The 22069-nt window shown below is 27.4% G+C and overlaps 1 protein-coding gene across 1 annotated transcript in view; it reads left to right on the top strand.

Moving 5' to 3' along the window:
- The window catches only part of LOC107444869 (very low-density lipoprotein receptor), a 71104-nt gene that overhangs the window by 37714 nt on the left and 11321 nt on the right, over positions 1–22069 (top strand). Inside the window, exons 18-21 of the mRNA XM_071185876.1 lie at positions 3668–3814; positions 4708–4854; positions 4981–5199; positions 20741–20934. Coding sequence (XP_071041977.1) covers positions 3668–3814; positions 4708–4854; positions 4981–5199; positions 20741–20934 — 707 coding nt within the window. The remainder of the gene's footprint in view (positions 1–3667; positions 3815–4707; positions 4855–4980; positions 5200–20740; positions 20935–22069) is intronic.

Here is a 22069-nt window from a genome sequence, read left to right on the forward strand (position 1 = left end):
TGTGCAACTCTGCTGCATTTTGCAAGATATTCTCAATTTCAGACTTCATTTTCCACCCTTTGATATTGAACCAAAAAATCTTTTGATAATTTTATAGTAGCTAATATAATCAAGAAAAGAGTTCTTTGTCAGAAACTAGTTATTTTATCATGATCATGTAAAGTCTTTGAAAATTATTTTGAATTTTGTTAATGTATATAGTACTTTAAAATATTTTTTAAGTGCTTAAAAAGTACTCAAAAGGTGCTTATTTTTTGTTGAAAGATTTGGCTATGCACCTTGGATAACATAATTTATTTAAATAATTTAAGTGTATTTTGTTTATTAGTTGAATTCATTCAAATAATTATATGTTATCATTTTAATTTAGACATTGTGACTAAAAAAATCTTCTGGGTTGATGCTAAGCTTCACACACTGAGTAGTGCTGATTATGATGGTTCTAACCAACGTGTGGTATTATCTTCATCCTTTGCCATCAAACATCCATTTGCTTTGGACGTATTCGAAGTGAGTTTAGTCAAATTTAAAAGTCACCTTATTTATTAAAATATTATTTTTTTGTAGTTGTGTTCTTAACCATGCAAAAAGTGTAATCATGTGTTATTAATTAGTAGCATTTGTGATTTTATTAAAATACATACTGAGTGTGCTATAATAAAATAAGAACTTTGAATTTTATTCTCACTATAAGACTGATCAGCATGTGCTACAAATTATATAATATCAATAAAATAGAATAATTGAATAATTAGTTGGTGCCAGATCAAGTAATAGATCAAGATGGTAAATAATAGATCGAGATGGCAAACACTTATTGGTACAACCTTGGCCTGTCATAAGCTGTAGTGTCCAAGAAGAAGAAGTTGGTGCCAGTAGAATATAACAATGAAATTATGTTTGGGAGTGGAGGTTAAAAGATAGGTAACGAACTAAAGTATGAGGATAACTTGATAAAAGAGTGTTTTAAATAGTATTTGGATATTAATTATTTTCAGTCATTGAATGGAGAATTAAAATTCAAAGTAAATGAACAAACAAATTACGGCCAAAATCTAGAATCTAAAGGAATTAATAAAATTGAGGGGAACATAAATGTTTAAGAAATATAGTAATACAAAACAGAAGTGTAGGTTGGCTGTGAGCAGATTTGGTACATCAAAATTTAGAATAAGGTGGATAGAATAATAAATTAATGAGTTATGAGGAAAAATAAAATGATCAACATAATTCAATAAATGAAAGGTAATGTTTTCAAAGAAAATAAAGATGTTTCGAAATTTCATGCCATAAAAATATCTGACAATGTATGTAATGTATTCTTCAAAAAATATCATAGAATTGAAGAAAGAAACAACACATCATGATAAAAGTGGAGTAAACATTCTTTTGCGTGTTAAAATGTTATACTTAATATTTGCTCAAAAAATTGAATCGCACACGAATTAATATTCATGTGGTTGTCTTCATAGACATACAATATGCACAGCATTGACATAAAAATATGTAAAAAAGAGTTTACAATCGCACATAAAAAAAATAATAACTTGGTGTCTTAAGTCCTTAACCAATAGAGAAAATATAATTTTGGATGCTAAAGACTTTTAACGTAGTGAACACTAGGATTGAGAAGAAGAAAATTGACTTCATCATTAACTAATTATTAAAAATTTAGAAGTTTATAAGTGCTGAAGGTCAATAATTTACATACTTATCAATATTTTTTTAACTTAAAGAAAGTAATATGACTTTAAAGGATTTTAATTACTATGATTTTAAGAAAGAAAGATAGAGAACTTAAATGAAAAACTCCTTCAATGTGGAAAAAAGTTTGCATATCAGATAAACAAAAGGAGCTCTTCAAAGTCAATGTTAGAAACCAAAGTGGGGCAAAATTTTAAAAAAATTCGTTGATGGAGAAAGTACATAGACATGTGTGTGATAACCAATGAAAATTTAAGAAGTTGCAAGTTTGAAAAATCTGATGGTTGAGATTGACTTAGTAAGCCAAACTCCAATAAATAATTGTAGAAAAAGAAATTTACTCCTACAATCTGCAATTTTGTGAAAATATATGTTAATAAATGTGAAATAAATGTTATTCAAAAATGTTATGTTAAGAAAAATTAAGCATGACTTTTTTCATAATTTAATTTTTTTTTCTGGTTAAAGAAATATAGATAATTTATTTCTATAATATTTCTTGAAATAAACTTTAGCTAGATATATTTACTATTCTTTAAAACAGGAGGTATTAAAACAATATAATGTAAATCTTGTGTTTAGAAAACAGTATTTTAATGAAATATTTGATTTTTTTAATGCTTCTAGGATTGGGTGTACTGGTCTGATTGGGAATCAGAAAGTATATCCAAAGTAGATAAGTTTACCGGCAAAGATGTTGAAGTTGTTGCAAACGGTATATCTTCACCCATGGGATTGCGTGTTTATCACAGCTATAAGCAACCAAAAGGTAATATTACTATTGTATGAAGCTTAAAAAGTTTCAAGTCATAGTTATATTGTTTACCAGTATTAATGTATTCCTTAACTTTACTTGAATCTTGCATCAGAAAAATATGCTTTTTATAATTGTGTTGTGTTTGATCAGTATACTAAATTTGATTTAAAAGTTATGTTGGGATGAATCATATGCATTAAGCAAAACAAATTTAACTTAAAGGTAAACAAAATGGATTTTAAATCTTGTTTTAACAATTTAACGAGTAGTATCTTTCAATAGTTAGAGGTAATGTTCTTTGTTTGGTTTTAATTTTTAAAAAGAGCATATGTGATAGTTTTCTTTACTCGTGTATCTAAATTGCAGGTGCTAAAATTTTCAAAAGCTGTCATGTTTTCTTCATTTGAGGCTTTTTCTAAATTGAATTTTTCTTGATTTATAATATTTTCACATTTTTCTAAACTGATTGGTAAAATAAATTTGTTCCTGTCTTCTTATATTATTCTATATTTTTTCTTTGCATGGAAATGACACATTTCTTTATCTAGAGTAAAAAAACTATTTTGCAATTTTTTTTTCAATTTTTATTTTATTTTATTATGAGTATAATCCATTTCTTTGCTCTAAAAGTTTCTAACATTTATATCAGCCAAATCCTGCCTTTCTTTAAGATTTAGATCACACATTATGTTGTCATTTAGCTTACAGTTGCCTTTTGTTGATTAATTTTATCATTTTAATATTGTTGAATTGCAAGTAAAAAAACATAAGTCGATGATTGTAGTTAGAGATATTTGAAAATAATATTCATATTTTTTTTAATGTTATGAAAGAGTAAAAGCAAAATGTAATTTGTGCTCAACAAAAATATGATTAAAGAGTTTCAGTAAAAATGCATTCAGAATGAAAATAAATTTATAAATAAATAACTCGAAAGTAAGGAGAGAAAGGTCTACTTGTAAGTGAATACTTTGGCATAGATTTTTTTTTTCTTCTTAAATGTATGATTATTTAATATTATATTGCTTTTTGGTAAATGAATTACATGAAGTGTCTATAAGAAAGAGCACATATTTATCAAAGAAAAACAACACAAATATTAACATATTATGGCAATTACTAAATGGTTGTTATAGGAATTGTAGAAACTATGAATTGCTCACGTTGAATTATTTATTTATTATGAGTTGTCTTTTTATATTCCAGGGGTAAACTATTGTGGATCTTTGAATGGTGGTTGCTCTCATCTTTGTCTACCTTCGCCCCATATCTCTAAATCATCTGCCAAATACACCTGTGCATGTCCAGATGGAATGGTGCTTTCAGACAATGGCCTTAACTGCTTGTATTTAGGTAAGTTTTTCTTTTAAATATCCTTTTAGTTTAAGCTTAAATGTAGATTAGACATTCTTTTTTATTTTGATATAAGTCAAGAGTGTGTTTAAGGTATTAATTTGCAATATTTGTTATTCCTTTTNTCAATGTAATTGTTTTTATAATAATAGATTAGTACACAATTGTATGTCAACACATTATTTATTACCTTAAACTATCTGGAATTTATTATTAAAGGGTTGCGCTTGCGCAAAATTTATTATCGTGGAAATTCAGCTTTTTTTTTGCGTTTTGGCTAATCTCATCCCTGATTTAATTATGAGTAGAATCCATTTCTTTGCTCTAAAAGATTCTAACATTTGTATCAGCCAAATCCTGCCTTTCTGTAAGATTTAGATCACACATTATGTTGTCATTTAGCTTACAGTTTCACCTTTTGTTGATTAATTTTATCATTTTAATATTGTTGAATTGCAGGTAAAAAAAACATAAGTCGATGATTGTAGTTAGAGATATTTGAAAATAATATTCATATATTTTTTTTAATGTTATGAAAGTGTAAAAGCAAAATGTAATTTGTGCTCAACAAAAATATGATTTATGAGTTTCAGTAAAAATGCATTCAGAATGAAAATAAATTTTTGTAAGGAGAGAAAGGTCTACTTTTAAGTGAATACTTTGGCATAGATCTTTTTTTTTCTTCTTAAATGTATGATTATTTAATACTATATTGCTTTTTGGTAAATGAATTACATAAAGTGTCTATAAGAAAGAGCACATATTTATCAAAGAAAAACAACACAAATATTAACATATTATGGCAATAACTAAATGGGTGTTACAGGAATTGTAGAAACTATGAATTGCTCACGTGGAATTATTTATTTATTATGAGTGGTCTTATATTCCAGGGGTAAACTATTGTGGATCTTTGAATGGTGGTTGCTCTCATCTTTGTCTACCTTCGCCCCACATCTCTAAATCATCTGCCAAATACACCTGTGCATGTCCAGATGGAATGGTGCTTTCAGACAATGGCCTTAACTGCTTGTATTTAGGTAAGTTTTTCTTTTAAATATCCTTTTAGTTTAAGCTTAAATGTAGATTAGACATTCTTTTTTATTTTGATATAAGTCAAGAGTGTGTTTAAGGTATTAATTTGCAATATTTGTTATTCCTTTTAGATAAGCCATTTCGATACACTACTACAGTATTGCCTACCACTAAACCCCAAATTGTTATGAATAACTTTTCTTCAAATACTTATGCACCCACAGTTCTTGCCCCCACTGAAACCAGTACACTTTCGAAAGTTAGTTCTACAGTTTCAACTACAACAACTACTAAGTCCACCCCTTTATCAACCACCGGTTCAACATCAGCTTCATCCACTATGGAAACTAGTGAGTGTTATATTTTTTATACCCATACATTTACTATGGTCACCCTATATTTTTTTAAATGTTATCAAAGTTTCAAATGTTGTTACAAAACCGTCAACAAAACTTTTTCTAAAATAGTTTAGAAAGATGGATATATAATCATTTTGGATGAAGGAGTATTCAATTTTTTTCGTTGTGTCTATATATTTATATTGATAACTCAATTTTTTTTTCTTTTAGAATATTTATTAAGATTTAACTTTTAGCAGTCTATTTTGAAACCAGTCATCAAACATTTTCAATAATGGAGCAAAAGGGGAAAAAAAATTAACTTATTAGATATAGGGGAAATAAGAAATTTTTTACGTACTTAAACAGCAATAATGAAAGGAATATACTTAGTTTTAGATATTTTTTTCAAATTTCTCTAGATGGAGAATTATTTTATAAACTTTGGAGTTTAGATCATGCAAGTGCTCAATTTCTCAATAAAGTTTAAATCTTACAACAATAAATTGGAACATAATTTATTGCTGGTTTAAGGTGCCCGTAATAAATTATAAATGTAAAAGATTTTTTTTTAACACCCTATGGCAAAAAATATAGCAATCAGCTTGTAACTTGTATGAATTGGTTATCATATACATTAACTGCATGAAATTTCCTAAACCCAGCTTAAGTATTAGTAGAGATATAGATGTTTTTTTACTTAACTAATTTTTTTCTTTATATCTTTTTTAATTGAAAAAAATNTGTGTTTATATATTTATATTGATAACTCAATTTTTTTTTCTTTTAGAATATTTATTAAGATTTAACTTTTAGCAGTCTATTTTGAAACCAGTCATCAAACATTTTCAATAATGGAGCAAAAGGGGAAAAAAAATTAACTTATTAGATATAGGGGAAATAAGAAATTTTTTACGTACTTAAACAGCAATAATGAAAGGAATATACTTAGTTTTAGATATTTTTTTCAAATTTCTCTAGATGGAGAATTATTTTATAAACTTTGGAGTTTAGATCATGCAAGTGCTCAATTTATCAATAAAGTTTAAATCTTACAACAATAAATTGGAACATAATTTATTGCTAGTTTAAGGTGGCAGTAATAAATTACAAATGCAAAAGATTGTTTTTAACACCTTATGGCTAAAATATAGCAATCAACTTGTAACTTGTATCAATTGGTTATCATATACAATAACTGCATAAAATTTCCTTAACCCATCTTAAGTATTAATTGAGATATAGATGTTTTTTTACTTAACTAATTTTTTTTCTTTATGTTATCTTTTTGAATTGAAAAAAATTCAACAAAATTAAACTAGATTATAGAAGCAATTTTTAATTAATAACAAATATTATTTTAAAATTAAAATATATATATATATATGCAAGATATGAGCATTTAAAGTATTCTTTACATGCTTCAGGTATGTGGTAAACATATAAAAAGAAAAATTATTAATTATTTACTTACTTAACTAATTTACTTCCTTAATTTTTTTTTCTTCATTTTATCTTTTTTAATTTAAAAAAATTCATCAAAATTAAACTAGATTTTTAAAAGCAATTTTTAAATAATAATGAAAATATTATTTTAAAATTTTTAAAAAAATGTGCAAGATATGAACATTTAAAATGTTCTTTACATGTTTCACATAGGTGGTAGACATTAAACATTAAAAAAAAAAATTTATTAATTTTATTGCAAATGGTATTTGGTAACTTATAGAAAAATCTTGATTTGAATATCTTGAAAATTTAAAATGTTTCTAGTATAAATAATTTTCTAGTTAGTAATATTTGCTCGTTTTTTTTTTAAAAAGAAAACTCTATATGATAAGGGGTTATTCATAAATTTCATTTTGTATTACAAAACTAAATTTAATAATCTGAGACGCTACCCTGCAATAATTGAGCAGATAGCAAGATGTTTTATTTCACATATTTTCTTTCCTTATATCATCACTTAATGGAATTAATATGAACTTACTAGCAAATATTTAATTATTAATTTTTGGAGAAACTCCTATGAAACAGAATAAAACTGTTTTGTATGTGATTTCATACATCAAAGAAGTGTGAATAATTAATTTGAAGTGTCAGTTTTTTTTAGAACTCAAAGAAAAAGAAAGAACAGAAATTTATGCATATGTGCCTTTAAAACTAATTACCCTCTGTAAAAAAGTCATTTTGCCCCAAACAACTTTTAACTGATAGTACTTATTATAACAATTAAAAGGTAATACAGGGAAGTAATAAAATAAAAATCATAAATCACCATTGACTTATGTTTAAAATTACATAAATTCTCTTTCTATATGTGTGTTAACTTCAGTTTAGACATAATCAAGTTTCAAGTTTTTTCTTCAGTTTGAACATATTTATGGGAGGAAAATGCAACATACATTTACAATTCTACTCTGTTCAAGTATAATCTCCAAAAAAAANTGTAAACATGCTTAAGCTATACTGTAATATGATTCAAACAGAAAAAAAAGTTTTTTTTTTTTTTTTAATAAATTTGTAATGGCTCTGTTGATTTACATGGCATATTCCCCACATTTTCTTTCCTTTTCCAAAATGCTCTAAAGAAGTTTACTATTTGTTTATTATTAATGAAGTTACTATTGCACACGAAAGTATTTTTTATTACATTTGTATTTTTGATTATTTAAATCTTAAATCCAACTTTCAAGGCATTCCCCAAAGATGCATATGAAAGTGTTTTAAAAGATGGATTGAGTTTATTTTTTGTTATAAGTATTTTTACACCATTAGTCTAAATTTATAATTTTAATTGTAAAACACTTTGATTTATATAGCCTTACTTTGATCTATTGTGATGATTGCTCTATGTTGTTATGCAATAGAGGAGCCACTATTATAAAAAATTGTGTTTATCATTAAAAATTAGGCAATATAGTTACTAGCTAGTGACCAATAGCCACATTTTTAATAGTGGTAAACTTTTGTAAAAATTGGCAAATTCTAAATTATAAAGTCACTTGCTATTAATGTAAAGCATTCCTTTTAAAGCAATTCTAAAAACATGGTAAAAGTTACAGGGTACTTATCTAGAATGAAGAAACTTTTGACTCGCCTCTCCAAGTAGGTTTTTGTAAAATTTAAAAATTTGTATTCAATTTTCAACTAATAAAGTTTACGGCTTAAATTTTCGAACAAATAATGCGCCATAAAATTTATATTTATTCACCAACACAAAATTTATTTGTTACAAAATGAATTTGCAATAATTTAAATTCAGGGGTGATTGTGAGTCCAAGTCAAAATTCCGGAAAATTTCTTAAGTTTAAAAAAAAAAAAAAAAAAAAGGCTAAAAAATATANAAAAAAAAAAAAAAAAAAGGTTCAAATTAAAAAAAAAAAAATAGAAAAAAATTTAAACAAGGCTTTTTTTTCCCTTTTTCTCAGTATTTCTTAGTTTACTTAAAATATATATCAAATTTTACACATACCTATACCATTTGCACATACCTATGATGACCCGGAGAAGTAGTTAAAATTTACAAATATGTCTTTTTTGAGTTTATGATTATAATAACTATTAACTGATGAAAAATGAATATTAATCATGAATATAAGCTTATAAGGTATTTCTCTGGCCGAGTGGCGTACGCAGAATTTTTCCAAGGGGGGTGTTCATAATTTCCTGAAACTACTAAAAGAAATTCGAGTCTGTAATAAAGCACTATTATTTCCCTAATTTAGACAGCTAGACAATTTTGACTTTTTATTTAGACAGCATTGCTTAGTTAAATTTTGATTTGATTTTTTAAGTTTAAGAACATAATGTAATATCTTCTAAAAAAAGTCCAATGTCATATGGGTGGGAAGTAACACTTTGAGGGCCACTTTCACATTCATCAGATTTTGTTATGCTAGAAACGTTTTCTTCAACGGAAGTATCACATTTCTGTACAACAGAAAAACTTACATTGGTACTAGATGCTGTCACCTCACTAATTTCAGATCGTGATTTTTTCTCAAAATAATTAAAAATTGCTAAATTCTTGTGTTAAAAATTGTTAAATCCTAAAGATCCAAGAACAGCAAATATATATATATATTGGCACAGAAATATCCGCTATGCTACGATCTCAAAGTTTCGAGCTGGAATGAATAACTTCAACGAGCACAGTATCTCCAATGGTATTGTTACTGATTTCTTCACTAGTCGAAATAGTGGCGACGACGGGTTCGGCGATTGAATGAACTTTTTGTTGAGATAAATCAAAACAGATTTAGCGACAAGCTCCGAAAGACAAGCGGCAGAGATAACTCTTAGTCTGACTAACTAACTCCACTGTACTCCGTTCCCCCTTTTATATAATTTTTCACCGCATCTCCAAAATTCTCGAATTGTCTCAAAGACGACAGAACGTCTAGGATTCCAGAATCATCGCGTAAAGACCTCGCGAATGACAGCCAGTCTCGAAAACTAAACTGGTAGGACAGAAAGGAACCAGTCCGTAACACTATCACGTGAATTTGGTTTCAAAAGTATAACCCTATTATAGTAAATGTTTTTTCAGTATTCTGAGAAATACCGTGAGAAAAAAAGTAGGCATAAGGCAGATAAAAATATATAGTCTTAAAAAATAATAGCTCGCATAATTTCTACTAAAATTTTTATTTTTGCCATTTTGTCTGAGCTCAAGGGGGGTGTTTAAACCTCTAAACCCCACCCTTGCGTACGCCACTGCTGGTCCTCCCTTACAAACAAATAAAATAAACTGTGTTTTTAAGTTCCGCCTTTGAAAATTTGATTTCCGGAAACTTCTGTGATCAACGATTTTTTGAAACGTCTGGACCTTCGATATCCGGAAACTTCCGGATAACTGTTAGCGAAAAATCCGGAAATCCGGATTTTTTCCGGAGCACAATCAGCCCTGTAAATTACAGTGATATATATTAATTAGATAACTTTTAAATTATTAAGACGCTTGATATTAATGTAAAGCATTCCTTTTAAAACATTTCTAAAAACATGGTAAAATCTACAGGGCTCTTATCTAGCATGAAGAAAAAATTTACTCCCCTCTCCAAGTAGGTTTTTGTAAAATTTAAAAATTTCTATTCAATTTTTAACTAATAAAGTTTACGGCTTAAATTTTCAAGCAAATAATGCTCCATCTTAAATTAAAAATAGTAATATGGTGTTAATTTCAACTCGAATGAAACTTTTGACAATCGAATTCAATTCCGCTGAAATTTTAAACTTGCCTAAAATAACTTTAATGTTCCGCTGGTGATAATAGCTTTCATTTGTACTAAACAATATGTGAAGTTGAAAGCACTTGTTTTGGAAAACATGAGATGCATTTTGGGCAAAAAAAAGTGGGGATCAGGTGGCAATTAACAAAGAAATTTTGATTGCCATTCTTTATACAGAGAAACCACCAGGAAAAACTGCCTCTGTGTAGCGATCTCCTCTATTTACGACCACTTTTGGGGAGCACAAATTTTTTTCCTAAACTTTACGGTGAAGAAAACACTTAGGAGAAACCATTAAAACCTCTCCCATCGACCGGGCAAAACCTCTGCACTAAATGTCAAATAAGGAAAAATATCAAAATGAAAAGTATTAACAAAACAAATAAGTAGATTCAAATGTCTTTAAACTATTTGTGAGTGACTCTTATTTAGAGAGATCTTTTTGACGATTGCCGAAAGAGATGGACAAACTCATGTTACAGTCAGAGTGCACTAAAGACGATGCTATCAATGGTTTAGTTTCAGAGGTAGAAGTTAAATTAGAAAGAAAAAATATTATTTTGGAAAAAAACTAAGCACCCCAAACACCTCATTTTTTAATGCAAACTAATTTTTATTACTATATTATCACTTAAATGGAAACTTATAAAAAAATAATTGCTTATTTATTTAAAATATTCATTCATAATTGGTAAATTGTTTTTACTCATAATTATATTAGTAGGAGTCATTTTTATTGATGCTAAATTTTATTCATCGATCCAGTTTTCATAATGCCAACACAAGTGGCATTTCTGCACCAAGAAGATGGCACTGAGTTGCTGTATAGCTGTTGGTAACTGTTAATTTAGCCCTATATTGTTAACCCTAACAATAAATAATTATTAAGCATGAAATTGTTATTAGATAAGCAAGTTGTTTTTTTTTTTAATCAGTGTAAGAATTCTTCATTTAATATAAAAATTCAAGTAATATGGCCAAAAAAAATGCAAATGTAAAGAAAGCGTTAAGGTAAACTAGAAACTTTCGACTACATGATTTCTGAATTGTAGCCTTTCATATTTTGAGGATCTAAATTGTGCATAACAAGTGTTTATTCACAGAAAATACATTTTTGTGCCTAATTTCATATTTTAAATAGAAGAAAATTTTACTCAGATTTTTGCCAAGGTGCCAAATAGATTTTAAACCTTTAGAGTTAAACCTTTAAAAATAGAGTTAAACCTTTCGAGTTGGTCTCTTTCTGTGATGTTTTTTTTTAGTTTCTCGTGGGCCACTGCCCAGAAGTTTCCAAGACTTGGTGATAGCTCTGCCACAGATCATGATACGGAAATCTCCCTGTAATCCCATGTTGAAGAATGGTTTTGTATGTCTCTGCCATGACCTTTTACCAGCAGGCACAAAGAATAGTTGTAATGGGAGCAAAGGTTAATTAGTTTAGGCTATTGTGCTACAAATAAGAACTTTTGTGTAGAAAAAAAATCCCAAATATATGTGATTTAATAATGAAAAGAAAATTCTTCTCCTCCATGTAACACAAATGTGGGTTAGTTCCATTAAAAAGTCCTGCACGAAGGCTAGTTTGTCCTGATCCTTGATCCGGGAATTCCCTAGTCTTCTGGATGGGGTTCAAGATTAAAATAAAAAAATGAATTTATGATAATGTATGTTTATACGATACGTACATTATACGTATGTTTATACGATACATATAAACATTGCTGAATTAAAAAAATCCGTGTTTTTCAAAATTTTTCAGGAATTTTCCGATTTAGTATAAATTTCCCACTCGCAATTTCTTAACATTATTCAAGGCTCGGCATGAGTTACTTTTCACGCTTAATGTCACTATCTTAAAAAATAGTAACTTTTATTCACTATTTTTAAGGCTTAATCACTTACCTTACTTTTTTATTATTTATTTGCATTTCGCAATTCCCCCCCCCCCCTTTCAAAGCAGAGATTTAAAATCGGTAATTTGTTTAAATTCAGTTACAGTAGTTATTATTTATACATTATTACGTTATGTATTATTTCCAGTAATGGTAGAAAATATCAAATAAAAGAATTTACGTTTCATTACTATTGGATCCTTAAGTAATGCTTATTCTCTAAAAGAAACAGAATTTTTTCTTCTTCATAAGTTTGAGAATTTAAAAGAAAAAAATAGTTGTGGAGCCTTATTTTTGTACAGAATGTATTATCAATCACTACATTGTTTTTAATATTTACGAAACAAATTGTGCAAATCTAAAGATGACACAACATNATCAAAACGCACCTGGCGAGGGCGATTGTGGCTCCTTTTTCTTTATGAGGGCGGAAGGGAAGGGCAGGGGAAGTGTCGGGTGTCAAAGTCAGCTGCCGTACTGCCTCTGCGCAGTTTAAAGATGGTTCGCCTTACGGTTTGTTTACTATTTTCCGTCTGCGTATGGCGTTGTGTTTTTTGTGAAGGTGAAGATGTTGGCGGTAATCAATTAATTAGAATCTTATTAATAGCTTTATTTATTACTAATCTTTCAATTTAAATATTAATTCTAATTATTTTATTTGTAGTTAGCTTTTTTTTCTCTCTATTACCTGCTGTTAACCATCCTTTTGAAATTGTTTGTAATGCTTTGTAGTTAGTAATTTGAATTATTTTGCGCATTCTCTATTTGCATATTTTGGTTAAAGTTTGTCAATATTTGACTACATTGTATTCGTTGTTGCTTCTTTTTTTTGCTGTGCAGTGTTAGAAATTGCATACTTTTTCGACGCAAGCATTTATGAATAAATATTGCTAGTTTAAAATAAATTTCTATTGATATTTTGACACTATCTTCACATTTATTTTAAATCTAGGTCAAAAATTAATTATTTTTATTGCTAAATAGTTTTTGAGTTTAATATATTTATTAGAAATAAATGAGACATATTTTTTTATTTGGTTTAAAATGAAATATTCAAAAAAAGGAAGAAAAAAATGTTTAATTATTTGTAAAAGTTTTTACAATTATTTTTGCATTCTATTTCTTAGCTAAGCTTGTATTGCGCACAATATCATATGTTTTTTTCTTTCTTTCTATTTATTTCTAAATTCTTTACAGCATGTCATTACTCAATATACTATTGAATTTGTTTTTCAATGCTTGAATGGAATTAGAAATATTTCTGGCGTTTGTTTACCTTTTTAGTAATTTTATATTTGTAGTCGACTTTAAGAATGTTACTTTTATATTTTATGGAATAAATAAATTTTTTATAAAGTAACTATTGTAAATGTGAAAAGAATTTTTACGATAATTTTGAAAAAGATTTTATTAATTTATCAAACACTATTTTAGTAATTTAATTTTCTTCCTTTTGTGAATAAATAGCTATATTTATAAACAGTATTAAAATTCATTTATTTACAATAATAAATGTTTAATATTGTATTGCAAATTTATAAACTTAATAAACAGCATAACTATTTGTTTATTTTTTTTTAAGAAATCACATGTGCAATGTAGTCTGTGTATATGTATTAAATTAATTATTATTATTAATACCTCATATATATTTAAATACATTGAAATATTATGAGTTTGTGTACATATTTTAATATTGTGTTAACTGCATATCAACTTAGTGGAACTATAATGTTAAACTTTCATAATATCAGATAATATAGATCATAATTGCAGTCTTAACTACATAATAGGCATTATTTTTATAAAAGTTATTTTGTTGCAGCAACTAATTAATTTTTCCACTCTTTTATTATTTTATTAATTTATTATTGAAAAAGATTTTATTAATTTATCAAACACTATTTTAGTAATTTAATTTTCTTCCTTTTGTGAATAAATAGCTATATTTATAAACAGTATTAAAATTCATTAAATTACAGCAATTCAATTACAGCAACTAATTAATTTTTCCACTCTTTTATTATTAACTTTACACTTCGTAAATAATATTCTTTTATGGTAGTTACCACATTAAAAGTTATTGAAAAACTATTCGTCTACAGCAGGGGTGTCAAACTTGCTGCCCGAGGTGAACATTTTTTGTGGCCCAGTCAATATATCCGACGCAAAGTAAAAATAAATTAGAAAGGAAACTAACATATAAAATTATAATATACTTTATTTATAAACTGTACGGATCATTTTAAATTGTACGCGCAAAAATGTGAAATTCTAATAAAAAATTTCAATTCTTAGAACGGAATTTGAAACAAGGTGTTACACATTGTAACAATAATTTTTGAGGCACTAAATAGACTTTGAATGCTTCACACGGTTTAAAGATTTTAATTTCTCGGAAAAGAAATTTTGTTTGTTTTCGTCGATTTTCTCAATAAATATAAGCTCAGTACCCAGTAGTATGCAAATGGAAGTGATTGAGATTCAGTGAGACTCAAATTTGAAGGCAAAATTCATTGAAGTGGTTGTGCCTGAATTTTACAAATATTTGCCGGCAAGGTTTGAAAATACTCAAAAATTCGCGTATGAAATCATTTCCATGTTTGGAAGTACTTATCAGTGCGAGCAATTATTTTCTGTTATGAATGGAAATAAATCTCCTGTCCGAAACCGTATTAATAACGCTCATGTTCGGTCAATTTTGAAAGTAGTCTAGGCCAAAAAAATTTCGCCCAAAATAGGAAAGATAGTAGCAGAGAAGAGATGTCAAATATCAAACAATAATTTAACTTTATATGTGCTTATTACAATATGCTATTCAAATTAAAAATATTTGTTTCTATGAACATTGATTTTTTTTTTTTTGCGGCCCTCCTGAAGTTAAGCATTGCTTATTTGGCCCAAGTTAGCTTTTGAGTTTGACACCCCTGATCTACAGTATACGCTTAGTATCTTGAAAACCTTGTTTGTCAAAAAAATATATATATATTTTTCCCTTCGGCATTATATATCCACCTAATGTTTATTTGAATTCCTATGCTTAAGAGGTTCTTCTAAAAATCTTGTTATGTCAAATTTTCTTCAAAATAGGAATTGAATTTTTTCAGAAAAACCCTAATGCAAACTTATTGTACACTAATTCTTCTCTATTTAATGCATAATTATTTTTGTCTTACTTTTAAAAATATAATTATATCTGTTGCATTTAGACTATCATTACATTCAACTATCATTGCATACATATTTAATGGTAGTTATTCTTATTGTTCATGACTCAACTTTTTAGAGTAATATTTCAGAATATATTTTTCTACTTTTTAGAACATATTTAGTTCTGAACTTGTTATCTCGAAAACTCGCTGTCTGAAAATCTTCTTAGTGTCCCTTCAACCTTGAGATATCAAGAGTATACTGTGTATATATATACAGTCAAACCCCACTATAGTGAACGGCTTATAGTGAACTCCCGGATATAGTGAACTCAATGTTTGCTACTGTTCCTTGCTATACACATATAATATTTTTGTCAATATAGTGAACCAAAACAATTGGTTGTTATGAACTTTTTTCTGTCTTGGCCTGATTTTTTTCCCTTCATTTTCGGTAATTTTGAAATTTCTACATATACCGATTTTTAAATCCATCTATTGAGTGGAATGTAGCCATAATCATTTTTTTTCTTGTTTGCTTCTTCTCCCTCAGTTTCCCATCCCTAAATTTTTTGTACGCAAGACGAAGAGCAATAAAATATAAAAATTAACACATTTTTTGTTACTACTGCATATTTTGGTTAAAGTTTGTCAATATTTGACTACATTGTATTCGTTGTTGCTTCTTTTTTTTGCTGTGCAGTGTTAGAAATTGCATACTTTTTCGACGCAAGCATTTATGAATAAATATTGCTAGTTTAAAATAAATTTCTATTGATATTTTGACACTATCTTCACATTTATTTTAAATCTAGGTCAAAAATTAATTATTTTTATTGCTAAATAGTTTTTGAGTTTAATATATTTATTAGAAATAAATGAGACATATTTTTTTATTTGGTTTAAAATGAAATATTCAAAAAAAGGAAGAAAAAAATGTTTAATTATTTGTAAAAGTTTTTACAATTATTTTTGCATTCTATTTCTTAGCTAAGCTTGTATTGCGCACAATATCATATGTTTTTTTCTTTCTTTCTATTTGTTTCTAAATTCTTTACAGCATGTCATTACTCAATATACTATTGAATTTGTTTTTCGATGCTTGAATGGAATTAGAAATATTTCTAGCATTTGTTTACCTTTTTAGTAATTTTATATTTGTGGTCGACTTTAAGAATGTTACTTTTATATTTTATGGAATAAATTAATTTTTTATAAAGTAACTATTGTAAATGTGAAATGAATTTTTAAGATAATTTTGAAAAAGATTTAATTAAGATCAAACACTATTTTAGTAATTTAATTTTCTTTCTTTTGTGAATAAATAGCTATGTTTATAAACAGTATTAAAATTCATTTATTTACAATAATAAATGTTTAACATCGTATTGCAAATTTATAAACTTAATAAACAGCATAACTATTTGTTTATTTTTTTAAAAAAATCACATGTGCAATGTAGTCTGTGTACATGCATTAAATCAATCATTATTATTAGAACCTCATATATATTTAAATACATTGAAATATTATGAGTTTGTGTACATATTTTAATAATGTGTTAACTGCATATAAACTCAGTGGAACTATATGTTGAACAGGTTCTTCTAAAAATCTTGTTATGTCACATTTTTTTCAAAATAGGAATTGAATTTTTTCAGAAAAACCCTAATGCAAACTTATTGTACGCTAATTCTTATACCGTATATAGCGGACCAAAATTTCGGTCCTTTGAAAGTTTACTATAACGTGGTTCACTTCATCTACTTTCATTTATGCAAATAAATTGTTGAGCCTGCTGAGCTATCAGAGGCACTGTCCGGCCATATCATGTTTCGATAATGTTTTCCTGCTTTACTTTTTTCTATTCTTAATTTGAAAGTTTTAAACATCTTGCAAAATGTAGTTTATGTACACTCACACTTACATGCAGAAAAAGAACAGCTCAATAACTTTTGATTGCATTTTTGCATAAGTTTTAATATTAATTTGATAGGACAAACCCAAAATATGCCAAATTTGTGCTCAAGACAATATTTTAAATTTTGAAATCAAATAAGAAAAATCCTCTGAATTAACAAATTTGTAAAAAATTTTTTTATAATGAATCTAACGAATTTTGATTCTTGACGTGCAAAAGGTCAGTGGACATCACAAAAATATGGTTATGTTCGTTAGTCGAAAACATTTTTGATTCCTCAATTTTAATTTCATTTTTGTATCATAATCGTATCATAAAAGTTATTTTTTAATTTAATTTTGCAAAAACTAGTAGAACAGTGTTGTCCAAGTTTTTGATTTTTGTAATTTAAAATGATATTGTTATAAATGACGTTAAAATTTGTATGCTTTTAAATTCAAAATTCTTTTTACACTTATTTAACAAATAACAGAAACAAATAATTATACAAATTTATTTTTTATGTAGATTAATATTTGAGTAAAAGTATTTGATTAAATATTTGATTAAAAAATAATTAAATTTATAATAAATGCTTTAAATTTATACTCTTTTTAAAAAGTTAAAAGCTAATTAAAAAAAAAAAAAACAGTAATAATAAAAATGGGGAATTGAGCCTCAATATTTTTTTATCATTGAATTAAAGTATTTTACTCTTTGCAGTTTGATAAACTGAAAGTGTTTCTATAAAAGTCAAGTATCATAGAATGAAATTACAAAACTTATCTTGATAATTGCAGCTCTTTATCTTTCAAGTGTATGAAACACTCTTCAAGTACTCTTCAACATCTCTTGCATAGTATTTTTTTAAACTAGAAAATGATAATTACGTTATTAATTCGAATATATTTACATGTTTAAAACTGATAATAGTTGTCTCAAAATATTGCCAAGTATGTGGACTTAAATTGCTTCGAAGAAAAAATATTTATTTTTTATAATTCAATTGATTAAGTAGATTTTATAATTAAAGACATTTTTTATCTTTTAAAATAGGGTAATTATGTTTTTATGGTTTCTTTTTGTTTGAATATTATATAGTTTATTGGATCAACAAATAATTTATTAAATCTACTGAAAATTCTTTTTTACAGAATATTCTTTTCAACTATTAGTTTACACATTTTTTTAAGTGCTCTTCTGTATAACTATTGCCAAACTACCCTCTAGTAAGAACAAAAGATCTAAGTCAACTTGTACAGTGTCGTCCACCACTAGTTAAATCATTGGATTTTAAAATCATTTTTACTAATCAAACAAAGATTCTAATATTTTAAACTCGATCCATAAATTTAAAAAAAAAATGTAGCTTTAATTTAATTAAAATGTCGAATGTAGATTTATAAAATATAAATGTAGTAATCAATTTAGCTTTTAGTGTATTTGTAAGGTTTAGCTTTTTTTTCATAAGTTTTTCCAGTTTATAGAATTTGCTGTTTCATAAGATTAAACCATCTCAGTATGAACAAGATTTTAATAGTTGGTGTACACTGAAACTAGTAAACTAGTGAATTTTCATTTCATTTCTGGAGTTTGGCTGTCCAAGATGTCCTTGGTTCCATTATATAAACTTTTAACATTCCATTATATAATCTTGGGATATGGATTGAGATTTGCAGGGTCTGTGAAGTTGGTCATAAAGTCTCTAAATTACTATTTCTGTTACTAATTTAGTGCAATTTTCAATTATAATCATTCAAAAACACAAAATTAAGATAATTTAGATAGATAAAAGTAACAGCTCAAATGAACACTAGTGTCCCACAGTGGACTGGTCATAAAAACGCAGTTCCCTGTAAAACAGCAGTCAAGCATCACTAGCCGCAGTCAGTAAGTGAGTGGCTGACCACTTTTATTAGCTTGCATAGGGACTGAGGGTGCCGGTATCGGTCCTCGTTAAACTGTTCTACCGTAACAGGAGAGCCATCTTCTTTGTAGAGGATCAAAATTTTGATGGTATGTCTTCGAATCCTAAACGTAATGTAAATGAAATACCTACCTCAGATTAACATTGAGCGTCTGTTCATGATCTAAAGGTTCCAGTGCTAGTGTATGATGACATTTCTGGTTATGTACACCTATGCAGTTCTCAATCCTTATGATAATCTATTAATACATTCTTGAACAAATTGAAAATGTGGCTTATCCTTATAATTCCTCAAACCCTTATTTATAGATGCTTTTGCTCTTATTTATAGATGCCAAGCTTTGTTTATAGATGATCATAAACATAACATAAATGAAATACCTACCTACGTATAAACGTAAATAAAGTACCTACAGGGCCGGATTAACCTATAGGCACACTAGGCACATGCCAAGGGCCTACGAAATTCAGGGGCCTACGAAAAACTTGGGAGAAAAAAATTTGTTGACAAAAATAATTTAGCTTTAAAAACAACAAGTGTATTTTGCACAAAATTATGAAGATACAAATAAAAATATAATATTTTTCGGTAATAAATTATTTTGCAGAATCTTATGATCTAATATATTACTTTTTTGCGATTTTTGGATTCAACGAAATCTTGTATTATGCTGTCGAATTCCAAACTACGCAAAATGTCGTATTCAATAGACATAAGTGCGAGCGATGCCAAACGATCTTGATTCATTGTTGAACGCAAATAATTTTTTATCAATTTTAATCTGGAGAAAGATCTTTCTCCTTCTGCATTTGATCCAAGAATCGACAAATATATTCTTAATGCAATGTGAACGTTAGGAAAAGTATTCACAAGTTTATCTTTAATTTGAGCCTTCAACATTTCTTGTGCAGATTTATGTTCATACAAATTTGAAAATAGTAAAAATTCATCTACAAAGTTTTCCTCTAAATCGGATGAGTAAATTTTCACCAAATTTTGCGCTTTTAGTTTAATCTCAGATTCTGACAAATTTTTGTGAACAAGAAAACCGAAATTATCGTACAAATCACTGTAAGCTTTACGCCTTTTAGTCATTTCTGAAATTAATACATCTAAAATGGCGTAATACGTTTCCATACGAAGAAAATTTTAGCATATATTTTGAAAAGAGGGGAGGGCCCATAAACAGCTGTGCCTAGGGCCTACAAAAGGTATAATCCGGCTCTGAGTACCTACCTACCTCGGATGAATATAAGGAGTCTGTTCAATATGGAAAAGCTCCCTTGGCAGCGTATGATGGCATTTCCGGTTATGTGTACCTATGCGGTTCTGAATCCTTATGATCATCTATAAGCACATGCTTGAGCGAATTGAAAATGTGGCTTAATTCCCCAAGCTCTTATGTTAAGTTGTTGAATAATATAAATTTACAGTTGTTTCCTTTTTCTAGATTCTACAAGTAGCAGCTCTTATAGTTCTAGCACCGAGTCCTCTTCTTCTACCATGGTTGTTACACTATCCCCTCAAGAGTCCATCTTAATGAATGAAACAATCCAGGCAATGGAAGATGTGATAGATGATTCCGGGCGCATAGCTGGTATTGTTATTGGAGTATTAAGTGGCCTCTCCCTGGTTCTTGCCTTGGTAAGGCTTATGTCTTTAAAAATTTATTTCTTATGTCTTAAAGTTTTCTATAAATTGTTAATAAAGTAATATTGCTGTGAGAAAATGTGTTTTATTAACAACTTCCTGCCTTCATTGTATTTTCTAATTCTGTTTTTCTTAAATTTACCTAATTTTATCTTAGAATTTTCTACCATTATACTCTACTATTTATTTCAAAATAGTTTAGAATGCTTAAAAATTTAATATAAAAACCTGTTTTGTTGCGAAAAATTAAAAAAAAACTCAATTGTGATTTATTTCATTTTGGCAATTGTTTGAAGCTTGTTATAAAATGAAAAAAAAAATGTTAAAGTTTCACTTATGTTTAATTAATCTTAATTTAACAGTAGTAAGAAACATTTTTTGTAATAAAAAGTTATTACAAGTCAATTAAAAATTTAAGATTAATTTTATGGTTTCAGTTGTTTGAAACATGCTTTCTAATTTTAAAAAGTTTCTTAAATTGGCTCTTATTCTTATTGTAGCATTAGTTTTAAGTATTTTGTGATTAATACTTAAACTAGTATATAAATTGATAGTATTTTTGTTGCTGATGTAATTTCGAACAAGTTTTTTACTTAAAAATTTGTCCTTTTTCTTTCTGAGCAGCATGTAATTTTGTTTAAAGTTTTATTTATTTTTCAATATTTTGAAAAAAATTTTGCAACAACTTTGGTTTCCTACAGGCTGCAACTTTTATCCTATTTATCTCCTCAGGCAGTTCACCTTATTGAGTTAAACAAACATACGTGACCTTTCCCTTTCACAATATTAACTTAATGATCTTTGACTTCTTTTCTCTCTTTGTTACATTATTTTTGTTGTTGAATTAAATTCATTTTTCAACACATTTTTTTATTAACCTTGAGTGCAAAAAGTTGTTGCTGTTCTTAATGCAGTTTACAGATATTTTTAGGTTCTTGTGTTATTCAATCCTGACTTCTGGTTTATTTAAAATCTTGTTCATTTGTACTCATTTTATTTAAAATTTAGTTTATTAATGTATTTGTTTTACATACAAAAAAAATTATGATTTATTAAAACTGTATTTTTTTCTCTGAAAAATTGTAACTTGATTGAAAAAACAAATTGTGTGACTAGTGATGTATGTGGA

Source organism: Parasteatoda tepidariorum, chromosome 9 (assembly GCF_043381705.1).
Source record: "Parasteatoda tepidariorum isolate YZ-2023 chromosome 9, CAS_Ptep_4.0, whole genome shotgun sequence".
Lineage (NCBI taxonomy): Eukaryota > Metazoa > Arthropoda > Arachnida > Araneae > Theridiidae > Parasteatoda > Parasteatoda tepidariorum.